Consider the following 13,540-nt stretch of genomic DNA (forward strand, 5'->3'; position numbering starts at 1 on the left):
TTTCCTAAGCATAATCCTAGTGTGTGGGGAGAAAAGAGTTCATCCTTTTCTCCCCAGCTGCCATACTCCTGAAAATTGCTCACCCTTTGCAGCAGTTAGGCAGGCAGCAGTTATGCTTATGAAGAGAAAAATATCATTCAGAGGAATGGGAGCTTTTTTTGTTAGCCAAATTTCCATACTAGGATGGAACAAAGGAGGAGAGGCCATGGACCAGATCCAAAGCTATGTGGGCCTCACATTGCCCTCTGGCCAGAAGTTCCTCACCTATGGTTTATGCAGATATTTGTAGCGTGATTTTAACCCTTTCATATTATATGACACATGTTTTTTCTTGTACCCCAGTACAATGAACTTCTAAATGCATCCTTCACCTCTTTATTTCTTAGTGTGTAGATGAAAGGATTCAGTAATGGAGTCACAATTGTGTTCAAGATGTTGACTATTTTGGTCATTTCTAAACATGTCCATTTAGAAGGTTTGACAAAGAGAAAAATGGTGGAGCCATACCAAATTATCACTACAGCAAGATGGGAGGAACATGTGGAGAAGGCCTTTTGCTGTCCTTGCACAGAAGGAATGCGTAATATGGTGATGATTTATTTATTTTATTTATTTATTTATTTAATTTAATTTATATACCGCCCTAAGCCAAAAAGGCTCTCTGGGTGGTGTACATAAAAGATAAAACAAGCAAGATATATAAATACAGTAAATATAACAGAATCAAAAATCAAAACAACAAGCAACAAAAACCAAGCAACATCAAAATATCACAATAATAAGATACTGTTTAAAATACACTATAAAAACAATTATTAAAATACATGTTAAAATGCCTGGGAGAATAAAAAGGTTTTCACCTGGCGCCGAAAAGATAGCAGCGTCGGCGCCAGGCGTACCTCATCGGGGAGACTATTCCACAATTTGGGGGCCACCACCGAGAAGGCCCTGGTTCTGGTCACTACCCTCCGAGCTTCTCGATGGGATGGGACTCGGAGGAGTGCCTTAGATGTTGAGCGCAGTGTATGGGTAGGTTCGTATTGGGAGAGGCGTTCCACCAGGTATTGCGGTCCCATGCCGTGTAGGGCTTTATAGGTCAAAACCAGCACTTTGAATTTAGCCCGGAAACAAATAGGAAGCCAGTACAGACGGGCCAGAACAGGTGTTATATGAGCGGACCTTCTGGTCCGCATCAGTAGTCTGGCCGCTGCATTCTGGACTAGCTGTAGTTTCCGAACTATCTTCAAGGGCAGCCCAACGTAGAGCGCATTGCAGTAGTCCAACCTAGAAGTTACCAGAGCGTGAACAACTGAGACGAGGTCGTCACTGTCCAGATAGGGACGTAGCTGGGCTACCAGTCGAAGATGGTAAAAAGCGTTCCGTGCCACCGAGGCCACCTGGGCCTCAAGAGACAAGGAAGGATTGAAAAGGACTCCCAAGCTACGAACCTGTTCCTTCAAGGGGAGTGTAACCCCATCAAGAACAGGATGAACATCCTCCATCTGGGCAGTGAAGGCACTCACCAACAGCGTCTCGGTCTTGTCTGGATTGAGCTTCAGTTTGTTAGCCCCCATCCAGTCCATTATCGCGGTCAGGCAACGGTTTAGCACGTTAACAGCCTCACCTGAAAAGGATGAAAAGGAGAAACAGAGTTGCGTGTCATCAGCATACTGATGACAATGCACCCCAAAACTCCTGATGACCGCACCCAGTGGCTGCATGTAGATGTTGAAAAGCATGGGGGACAGTACCGATCCCTGCGGGACTCCACAATGGAGAGTCCAGGGTGTAGAGCAGTGTTCCCCAAGCACTACCTTCTGGTGACGACCCACCAAGTAGGAGCAGAGCCACTGCCAAGCAGTACCCCCGACTCCCAACTCCGTGAGTCTCCCCAGAAGGATACCATGGTCGAAGGTATCAAAACCAGCTGAGAGATCAAGGGGAATCAATAGAGTCACACTCCCCCTGTCCCTCTCCCGACAAAGGTCATCATACAGGGCGACCAAGGCTGTTTCGGTATATGATGATGTATATGTAGGAAAGAAATGTGATCACACAGGAGCCCAAGATGACAATGATGGATATGATGAAAGCTGCCATCTCAATGTCATAGGTGTTGGTGCAAGAAAGAACTATCCAAGCATCAATGTTGCAGTAGAAGTGATTGATCACATTGGGCCCACAGAAAGACAATCTTGTGATCAGAAAGGTTGGTATAAAAATAATGACAAATCCACACAGCCAAGAACCAGCTGCCAGCTTGCTAGAGAGGTGGCCATCCATGATGGTGCTGTAGTGCAGGGGGTAACATATGGCCAAATATCGGTTGTAAGCCATGACAGACAGCAGGAAATATTCTGTGCACCCACAAGCAAACACAAAGTACATCTGAAGGATGCAGCCAATGAAAGAGATGCTTCTGCTTCTTCTCAGAAATATGGCAAGGGTCTTAGGGATAGAAGCCGTTGTGTACCATATTTCTAGGAAGGAGAGATTGCAAAGGTAGAAGTACATGGGAATATGAAGGCAACAATTTGTTATTACTAGAATGATGATGCCCACATTTCCCAGAAGTGTCAGAATGTACGTGATAAGAAAAAACATGAAGATAAACATCTGTAGATACTGAGATCTTGGAAAGCCAAGAAGAATGAATTCTATCACTCTTGTTAGATTTTGTGCTCTGTCATTGTTCTCTCCCATCAGTCTTCTTTTAACTGCCAAAACAAATTGCTCAGTTAACATATTGACATATTCACCAGGATATGATCATGGTAGATTAAGACAGAGAATGTGTCCCACATGCTAGGAAACAGCAGGGTGGAACGCTCAAACAGAGGAAAAACAGTACCATTGCCAAGCAGAGAAGTTTAAAGCCAAGAACGCAGAGGAATGAAGTGGATTGAAAAGTGAGATTTGGAGCTAGTGCATGTGTTACTAGGCAGATGCTGCTGAAAAATACATGTCATTCACAAGTAGGGATGGAAAGTTGCAGCCAAGGGCTGAAATAGTACACGGACACAGCAAGTTGGATTAAACAAAGGGCCACTTTATTAAACTTCAAACAAACCCCTTAAACTAAACCTGCAGAGGAGATACATTGGTGCAGGAACTCTCTATAAGCAAGCAGTTCCAATACAGCTCTCGGGCGACCAGCCCCTGCTGGGGCAAGGGCAAGCCATTCTGCTTACCCATTACCTCTACCACACCCTATAGGTGAGTGGCAGGCCTTCCCAATCACCACCCCGGGCCCTACAACTCTGGGTGGATGAGGCCTACGGCCCTGACCTGTAGGCCTCCGGAGCTACCAATCACCTCCAAAGGTGCCTAAGGGGGGCACTTAGCTGTCCTTACCTACTTTCCTTCCCACACCTTACAGCACAAGTGACCAGACAGCCTAAAACCAACCCGGGGAATTAACCTCAACATTGTCAAATTAGCCAAATTAGGTGAAATAACCTAATAACCATGGCATCCCCTAACGTGGTTCCATCCAACAACCACAGTGTGGAGTAGGCAAAACAAACTGCCCCCCAACAATGATGGGCAGAATAAAAATTCCTACTTGGCACAGAAGTGACCAAGATCACACCATAGCACCGGGAGGGTGGGGTGTGTGTCTCAAGGCAAGAGGAAGCTTAGGGTGTGGTGCGGGCTTAAATAAGCCCCAGTGCCTTGCCACCACATAATCGCACCACGCACACACTCCACATGCGACACATGACTGCTGACCATTTCCAAAATGGCAGCTGGGGTTTCAGCCCTGAGCCACAAATGCACCCTGCCCATTCAGACTGTGTTCAGGTGAGCAGAGCAGGACATCTGTCCATTTCAGCTCTCTCGGTTTTTCATTTTTCTAATCTTAAATTCAGTTCTGTAGAAATTTGCTCAAAAAAACCTCATGAAAATTCTTTAGCATTTCAGTGTGAATTTCTCCTATGAACACATTTTTGCATGCAGCTTTTATTTATTCATTCATATATTTGTAAACCGCTATTTCATTTTTTAAAATGCAGCAAAGCAATTTACAACAAATAATAAATAAATAAGTTTGTTTGGCTAATGTATACATTTGTCCATGCAATTTCTCCTATTATCATGCCTTTTTGTATGCTATTTTCATTAATATATTTATTTTATGCACACTTCCTTAATATTTGCATTTTTGTGAACATTGGTTGAAGAACTGGATCACAAAATTTGGATAAATGTCAATTTCAAAGGATGGCTGCATTTTAGTTCTCATATTGTTTTGAAAAGTGTAGATTTGATAGATTCAGTTTTAACTACAAACTGAATCAAATTTCTCCCCCATTCCTACTCACAAGACAGGTTCTCTGCCAAAACTGTAATGTGAAGCACCAATTATTTCCTGGACTGAGGCTAACATGTAGTGACTTTCCTTACCCTTTCAAGCAGCAATATCATGCAATACCATGACTTTCTTCATTATTTGCTTTCTGATGGTTGCTTCACTCTTTAGGTGGGATGAATAAGGTGGACTTTTCATAATGTCCATGTGGCAAAAATATTACAAGGAGTTTTAGGATAAGGAAGGATGAATGAAAGAGAGAAAAACAAATGACATGGAAAAGAGAGAAGTTCTTAGCCGGAGACTGATATAAAAATATAGATACATAATGCATGCATGGACTACCTTCAAGTCAATTCCGACTTATGGTGACCCAATGAATAGGTTTTCATGGTAAGCGGTATTCAGAGCGGGTTTACCATGGCTTTCCTCTGAGGCTGAGAGGCAGTGACTGGCCAAGGTCATCCAGTGAACTTCATACCTATGTGGGGATTTGAACCCTGATCTTCCAGGTCATAGTCCAACACCTTAACCACTACACCACACCTGCTCTCATAGATACATAATAATTAGGGATAAATAATATTTTGGCAGTTGGATTATGAAGATGGTGGAGAGGGAAGTAATGACAGAAAGAAAGTCTACCAAAGAATGAGAATGAAAACAGTTTTAATTAACAAATTGAGGGTTTTAGCATTCACACATGCAGTTTTTTATGCACTCTTTCCTCCATTTCTCATATATAAAGACTTTTTTTAAAAAAAAATAACCAAAATATAGGAACATAAGAAGTGCCTTGTACCAGGTAGAACCATTGTTCTGTCTAGCTAAATATTGGCTACACTGACAGTCAGTGACTCTCTGGGATTTCGATCAGAACTGTCTCTCAGTTGTACCTGGAAATTCTTGGGACTGTACCTCTGGCCTTTTCCATAAAAAAAACATGTGCTCTGCTACTGAGCTACAGACCTCTAGTTGCTATCACAGAGAGAAAAAAACTTCTATACATGCTTTAACTTCATGAAACAGATTGCCCTTTGTGATCCACCAGGCACATACATGCCATTTGGCAAGAGTTTGGTAAACCTATTTATGAAGACGATGAAGACTCCCTAAGATTTAGGAAGACTTTCCTAAGATTGGAAAAATGGGAGTGGTATGTGTATCTGTGTGTGTTATGCACCTGGCATACATTGTTAGTGGGCAGTAGCACACATTGTGGAGACCAATCAGATGGATCGAAAACTTACTTAATTGTCTAAGATTCCAGATTTGATAGCACTTAAAATTATCTTGAAATATTTAAGCCTTCATGTGTAGAGTTATCATATACAATACACTCACATGATAGAGTGATTTCCCCCCCTCTGCAATCCTTTACATAGTTCATCTGCTTATATATAACTGAAGCCAATAGGATCAAAATAATGTAGAGGATTGTACCTTATTACATTAGTTTTAAAGTATCTTACAGATCATAATTTGTAACTGTGCCCTATTTTAACTTTGCAATATATTTTATTTTAAATTGTTTTAATCTGCCCTGGGACCACATAGTGGAGGACAGATAAGAAATCTAAATAACAACAGCAACAGCAACAAAATGTTTTGCGGTTCCACAAGTCATGTATTTATGTGTCTAAACAGATAGTAACATGTACTAAAGGAAACAAATGTTATATGAAAATCATTATAAAGCATGGCAGATTCAAATATCAATATTTTCTACAGCTTCTATCTTAACAAGTTATTTGTTTTTCATTAGCATTTTTGGTAAGGGCAAGCCAGAGCCAATGTATAAAAAGAATATAATCCACTGTGTGAGCTGCTCTGGGAGGGAAACATGTCAAGTTGAAATCAGTAAGATTTGTATGAGTTTGTATTCAAAAAGATACCAGAAAATAGAGCCATTTACAAACTATTTGCTGCTTCATTTGCTTAGATCCTTATGTCGAAAGTACCACTTTGAATGTGCAAAGTAATCCTTCCTTCCTTCCTCTCCTTCCTTCCTTCCTCCTACACACACACTCAAGTGTGTGTGTGTGTTATTCCTCCACTCTTACCACTTACAATTTTCAACTGAGGTATATATTAATTGGCTCTTTTATTGTTTCTACTCACCCATTTGAAAACTTGGATAAGAATGTCCTCTTGCACAGTTCTACACAAGTTTGTAACTGAAATCCAGGTAAATGAATAATTATCATTTCTCTCATCCAAACCACAGCTCCCTTGAGATATTGTCTCAACTTTGAAAATAATTTTTAACAGTTCTTACACATCTCTGGAGGAAAAACTCCCTAGGGTCACTTAGGCATTTCTGTGTTTTATTCTCTCTGTGGATTTGTATTGCTATGCTCCCCCGGGTTTTTCAATATGGAGAGTCTAACAGAGGGCACGGAAAACACTGTGAAATGTCAATGATGGATGGGATATCTAGGACCAGTTATAAACAATCTATCACTGACTGTGTGATTCATACCCGTTGGAGCAGACTTTTTCTTTACTAGTCTTTGAATGTCCAAAGCATGTGAATTGCATAGAATTTCTCGATGCACCATTTTGGAACCCTTATATTCCTAACTTCACAGTTTAGTTTGTTTCCTTCATTTAATTAAAACAATATCAGATATTATAGCACAACCTTCCAGGCACACTTTCTTTTCAGGGACATGTTAGTACTTCCAGTATTTTGGCTTAAGCCAATCAACAAAAAAGACAGGATGTCAACATCTTGTACATCCTATTTTAATGCTCTCTCCTTCTAGCTCCCTGTTATAGAGAAGGAACTCCAGGGGCATACAGCAATATTTTGATCCATTGTTTTCAGAGCAGATTGGTAGCAAGTAGTAGGTTCCAGGATCCAGTTATGAATGAACCATTTAACTGACCATACAGAGAATGAATGTGTTGAACCAATGTGTGTAGGCTGGAGGGAGGATATCTTGTTTCTACCCCTAACAAATGTGCATTTGTTTTAGTGTTTGAAAGGACTCTATGCATATTTCAGATACTGAAATGAATACACCTAGATTCTGTTAGAACCTGTCACCATGACACCATCACCTGCCTAGCATGCTTGGTTAATAACAGAAAGAGTCTTGTATACCTACAATGATTTCATCACTGAGGAATGTCTGAATGAGGCATCTGAATGGATGCTCACATACAACTCATTCTAATCTTAGCTTTATGGCTTGGGTGCCTCTGCAATATATATTCCTCAAAGCCAACTCCAGAATTGTCAGAAGATTAAGGGTATAGAGAATGACTCCAAGCTGTGGCTGTTCCTCCTTTTGCCAGCCTCACTACCACTTTCATGAGGGGTGATGGGAGCATGGGAAGTAAAGAAGTAACTGTCAAGGTCACTGGGTTCCAGACCCCTGGAGAACACAGCCCTTGTGAGGCATCCTCAGTTCCATCCTTACCAGGATCAGAGACAAACCAACTTTGTAAGGTAGATCATGCTGCCCTTTTCCCTCTAGCTTGAGCCAAAGTGAAACTCAAGCCTTAAACTAAAACGACGCTCTTAGAATTCTAAGAAGGCAAGAGCTAAAGCCATGCTATGTCCTGGAGCCCCAAGCCAAACAGACTAGTCAGTAGCCCAGAGGCCAAAGGTGCTAAATGATCAAGGCTTATCTGAAAGAGCATACACCAGAGTAAATATGAGGCAGCTTTATTAAAAATAATACAAGTGCATTAAAAATCTAAGTGTATAAAAACAGCAGCATAAAGTTCCTTAAAACCAGAATATCCATAAGGCATGGGTATAAATCACCAAAAAACAGCAAAGAAAAACAGTTGAAAATTAAACTGCAGAAACATCCTAGTACGTTACATTCAGGGCTGCACTGGAAATCACTTTGTCTTTTAGTGAATTTCAAAACGCATCTCCCATATTTCAGGATTCTCCACTTCTTGTTAATTTATATTTACATTGTTTCAATGTTGTTATTCTTGACACCATCCCCCTTTTTATTCTTTGCTTTCATGAACATCTGGCTTATTGCCCCACACTGCCATTTAACATGCAACCCATGTAATCTGTTGTTAACATGACAACGGCTTGTCTGATGTAGGACAGGCTTGAAGATTCAACATTTTGAACATTGAACCCAGTTTTGTGGTATCTCAGATGTTTGGAGAAAAAAAACACTAAGGGTGGGGATGCAAAACACATGGGCACTCTCCTGGCTCATTACTGCAACTAGCTGTCAATTTGAATCCCCCTTATTGACCCAAGAATGATGCCATATCACAGCCTTTCCCAAACGGTGTACCTCCAGATGTTGTTGGACCACAGCTCCCATCAGCCTCAGCCATTGGCAATGCTGCCTGAGGCTGATGGGAGTTGTGGTCCAACAACATCTGGAGGCACGCTGGTTGGGAAAGGCTGCCATATCACAACATAGCTTCATTCTGAGTGACATTATGGGAAAGAAATTATGCTGTATCTCAGGGATAGGGACCCAGAGGCTCAGGGACTGAATGAAGCCCTCCAGATCACTCTGTCTGCCCTCTGGGACCCATCCCATGTCACCAGTTCATTTTGTAGTGTTCCATCTCCTCTTTAGCTGTATTCAGAGCAGGCATTTGCCTGAACAGATGAAGAGTTAAAGTGTATAAAGGGCAGAGGTACACCCTCAAGCCTCACCTCCAATGTAAGGAGGCCATGCCAGGGTGCTGGGACTCTGACAGCTGCCTAAGGATGTCACATGCTAACGATGGCCCCACCTTGCTCTGTCTTCACAAAAAAATGCATTTACCTAGAGCCTCTATAAACTGCTTTGATACCATGGCTCAATAACTGCTTCAGGCGATTGCACTCAGACACAACATCCATCCTCATAAGTCCCTCTAGCTAATTTTAAGTTGTTGTTGTTGCTTGTATGCATTAGTGTATGGCTGCTTTCACACTTATTGCTTATTGCCTTAGTTTAACAGATTTAAATGGTAGCACCTCTGTCCCAATTTCTAAAATCCCTTTCATTTGGCAGTACCTGTTGTGTTAAGGAAGAGCAGTTTTTTCAGCTGAAATACCAGCATTTCGCAGAACTGTCTTCCACATGGCTAGGTTTTGTTCTTCACCCATTATACACATGTGCACTGTTCCCCACTATGTAGGAGGTCTACTGTCTCATCCTGTCACCATGCAACCCCTCTCCCATTAGGATCTGACTTTTTAAATTATTTTAGTTGTATTGACACAGGGGTGTATGTGGGAAATGCTGCTGCTATCTGCACCTATGCTGGAAAACCGGTACAATTTTTATCAGGCAAAAAAAACCCCTGCACGACTAAAGGGTGGGAATGCACTGCATGCTGGGATGCTTGTCACATGAGCAGCTGCAGCCATTGAAAAACTCCTGCGATCTTCTGGGTTCCCAGCCTTGCTAACCGATTATTTCTGGCATCATTTATCATGGAAATTCACACTAAACTTGCACTTTATTCCACTAGAATTCTGGAGCTAGCTTGTACATCACGTGAAAGATCAAATATAATGCACAAATAACCAGGTAAGAAATAATCAGAATAACGGAATAAAGTGCAGTGTGAACGCTATGTGTGTTTGAGAGCACATTTGTAAGCAAATGGAATACCTTAACATTGCATAGTTGTGCATTAGAAAAAGCTTTGTGGTGTTCACCATGTTGACTTTGTGACATTTTTAAAAGCATCTTCTTTTTATAGTTTTTTAACACATGTTTACATAGTATTTCTAAAAGAGAAAAATGTTCAAAGAGTTTCTTTCTTTCTCAGCCTCCTGTGCTTAAACACAGGAGGCTGAAAATGAACTAAATTAGTTGCACTTAGTCTGGATCAAACTCAAGAAATGTGCAAAATGTCAATCTCTTTAACAATATCCAACAACAAATGGAAATGTTAAATATCAAATATTGATTATATCGTCCTTTATTTTTCAGCCACTGGAGTTTTGACCTGACTCATATGTAAATATTCCCAACTGGAAACAGACTGGTGATGCAAACTGGTCCCTATTGTTGATGCAATAAAGTCAGTTTGGCACTTCTAAATAGAAATAATTTGCTACTAATTAGTGCAACAAGCTTCTTATTTATAGGCTTTCTAGGGCCTCGCATCACTTCTGCCATTTCCTCAGAATGGAGTGAGTAAACAACCCCTCCCCCAACCCTATTGGATCAAAATAATTTCTGGAGAAATTGTCATTGTTTCATTTGTAAAGGAGTCAGAATGCAAGAGGTTTTTGTTTTATTGGTTGGTTTAATATCAGGGAGAAAAAATATCTAAAATATCCTGTGATAGATAAATAACCCAACACAGAGCTTCAAGATGCATGTAGGAGACAATACATGGAAAGGTAAAACAAGGTTTATTTTCCTTCCTTTCCTTCAAACACTTTCAGGTCTATACATTTAGAAAACCCTAACTGCATAACCCTATACATGTTAACTCAGAAGTAAATTCTTTTGAGTAATTAGGTAAGTAGGAATAGGATTGTGACCTTAAAGCATTACATTTGCTTAAGAATATACTAACACCCAATCTATCATTGAAGATTTTATTTGCTTGTTTGTTTATTATTACATTTATATCCCACATTTCCTACATACATCTCAAGGTGACATACATGATTTTCCCTTCCCCTTTTTATTCTCACATCAACCTTGGGAAGTAAATCAGATGGAGACACAGTGTCAGTGGATTGTTTGTATTTATTCATTCCTATTGATATATGCACCTCTTATGTTTCTACTGTATGCATTTGTGTTACATTATGGCATGTTTGTGGTTTGTATTGTATATGGACTTTATTATTAACTAATTATTTCAGCCATCTATTGGTCTGTGGCTCGGTCATTCTGCTTGTCACATTTACTACCAATATAAACGGTGTTCCCTTCACCTCTTGTTCCCATGAAAATGAATGTCTGCTATGACCTCATAGAAAAGTAAATCATTGTATTTCGAGGCATCCCAGCCTTACTTCCAATGGGAATAAGTTTCCTGTGTATACATTTGTGCACATGGTTGATGTAGACTGACAATGGGCAATGGATTTTCTTACTACTGAATTTGATCCTACATTCCAAGAGTTTTGCTGTGACAGAATTAGATTTATAAGGAATCACATTGTTCATTGACAAATTGCTTCCCTCCTCAGTTTGTCCTACCTTGCCCCATCACCTGCATGTCTCTTTTTTTTCCAGATGAAAATGGAAGTCCAAATCAAACAGTGATCACAGAATTCATTCTCCTGGGATTTGGAAACCTTTGTGTGCTAAGGATCCCAACTTTTGTGATATTCCTTGTGTTCTATATAGTAACATTAACAGGGAATATAATGATCACGGTGGTTGTGTTGACTGATCATAGCCTTCATAATCCCATGTACTTCTTCCTGGGAAACCTCTCTTTCTTGGAAATATGGTACACCACCAGCGTGGTTCCAAAGATGCTGAAAACATTCCTGACTGCCCATGAGGCCATTTCTTTCTCAGCTTGCCTCCTCCAGTTTTACACCTTTGGCTCATTGGCAGTTTCTGAGTGTTTTCTTCTAGCTGTAATGTCCTATGATCGCTACATAGCCATATGCCACCCATTGCATTATGCAAACAGCATGAGCTTCAGAGTGTGCCTTAAACTAGCAACAGGGTCATGGATTGGTGGATTTCTGTCCCCAGTGGTCACCATACTAATGGTTTCTGTGTTGCCTTTCTGTGCTTCTAATGAGATTGATCATTTTTTCTGTGATTTGGCCCCTGTTGTTAAACTTGCCTGTGGAGACACATGGAAAGTGAGGATCCCTGCTTTCCTTATTGCCTCCCTTGTATCCTTCTCTCCGTTCCTTCTCACTGTTCTGTCATACTATAAAATCATCTCCACCATCCTCAAGATCCCATCTGCCAAAAGCAAACAGAAAGCCTTTTCCACCTGCTCCTCACATCTCATTGTGGTTACGGTGTTCTATGGGACATTGATGGTGGTATATGGCGTACCTACGACAACTTGGTGTCCAAATCTAAGCAAAGTCTTTTCTGTTCTCTATACAGTAGGGACACCAATGGTTAATCCTATTATATATAGCCTGAGGAATAAGGATGTCAAAAATGCATTAAAGAAACTGTTGAATAGATATCCTGTGTTGCCACGTGAATGAAGACAGTGACAAAGTTCTGTTAATTTGTATTTTAAAATTATTGCTACCACATCTGAGTTAATAATTATAAAAATCTGATAGGGGAGCTCTCGATAGATAGATAGATAGATAGATAGATAGATAGATAGATAGATTAGATAGATAGATAGATAGATAGATAGATAGATAGATAGATAGATAGATAGATAGATAGATAGATATGGATATATGAAGCTTACTGCATGACCTTGGGCCAGTCACATTCTCTCTCTGCCTAACCTACCTCACAGGGTTGTTGTGAGGATAAAATCAAGAGAACCATAGTTGCACTCTACCTTGAGCTCCTTTGAGGAAAGATGGGATTGAAATGTAATGAATAAATAAATAAATGTGTGTGTGTGTACACACACGCACATGTGCAGATACCCCCCAATGCAGTGTAACTTTCCTCTCTGATTTAGAATGGTAGAAAAGGAAAGGGCTGATGTTCAGGAATGGAAGAAAAATTTCAGGTGATATATGTGCAAGTCTCCTGTGTGGTCAAAGAGATCCCCAAATTGCCTTTCTCCAACATATGATTTACCAGTGCAGGAACCACACATAGCTGGCCACAGAAATATATTCCTTAGAGCAAGGATAGGGACCTGGAGCAGGCTGGCAGATCAGATTGTTACCTTCCCCCCAACTGTCAATCACCTGAATTCACATGGACATAACAGTTTTTTACCCAGTACATATCTTGCAAAGTTTTTTTTATTCCACAGGACCTTCTTGAGAATCCCATTTCAAGACCATTTTCAAGTTAAACATATTTAACTGCTGGCAAGAAAGGGGCTTAGCAAGACCTGACAACCAGCTGCTTGTTGGCTCTTAAAAGCTGTGCTTTATGGTCCTTATGGCTGAGCCAGCTTTTTAGTGGTCCCACCCCTAAATGCTGTGTATTATGTGTAGGGCAGGTGGTTGGTATGGATTGGCCAAAATGGCCTCATGGGCAAAATGGGGAGGCCTAACTCTAGGCCCTTGGCCCAAGTGTTCCCCGCCCCTACCATAGAGTAACATCATTTTAACTGACTATAGAATACATGTATCTTCACCAGCTTTTTTGT

At 40.7% G+C, this 13,540-nt stretch overlaps 2 protein-coding genes across 2 annotated transcripts; one reads left to right on the forward strand and one right to left on the reverse strand.

Annotated features, from left to right (window-relative positions):
* Window positions 1–305: 305 nt before the first annotated feature.
* LOC133367940 (olfactory receptor 6F1-like) lies at window positions 306–2,703 on the reverse strand. The gene is made up of 2 exons (XM_061592025.1): window positions 2,021–2,703; window positions 306–588 (listed from the first exon to the last, which is right to left on the reverse strand). Exons 1-2 carry the CDS (start codon window positions 2,701–2,703, stop codon window positions 306–308), a joined length of 966 nt encoding a protein of 321 aa, XP_061448009.1.
* An 8,783-nt stretch (window positions 2,704–11,486) lies between these two features.
* On the forward strand, window positions 11,487–12,455 carry LOC133367941 (olfactory receptor 6F1-like). The gene has a single exon (XM_061592026.1). It carries the CDS (start codon window positions 11,487–11,489, stop codon window positions 12,453–12,455), a length of 969 nt encoding a protein of 322 aa, XP_061448010.1.
* Window positions 12,456–13,540: the final 1,085 nt, after the last annotated feature.

The sequence above is a fragment of the Rhineura floridana genome, chromosome 11 (assembly GCF_030035675.1).
Source record: "Rhineura floridana isolate rRhiFlo1 chromosome 11, rRhiFlo1.hap2, whole genome shotgun sequence".
Lineage (NCBI taxonomy): Eukaryota > Metazoa > Chordata > Lepidosauria > Squamata > Rhineuridae > Rhineura > Rhineura floridana.

Coding starts and splice junctions, on each gene's coding strand:
- LOC133367940 (XM_061592025.1), bottom strand. CDS start 2,703: ATGGGAGAGAACAATGACAGAGCACAAAATCTAACAAGAGTGATAGAA. Junction 589..2,020: donor TCCTACATATACATCATCAT/ATACCGAAACAG, acceptor ATAAATCATCAC/CATATTACGCATTCCTTCTG.
- LOC133367941 (XM_061592026.1), top strand. CDS start 11,487: ATGTCTCTTTTTTTTCCAGATGAAAATGGAAGTCCAAATCAAACAGTG.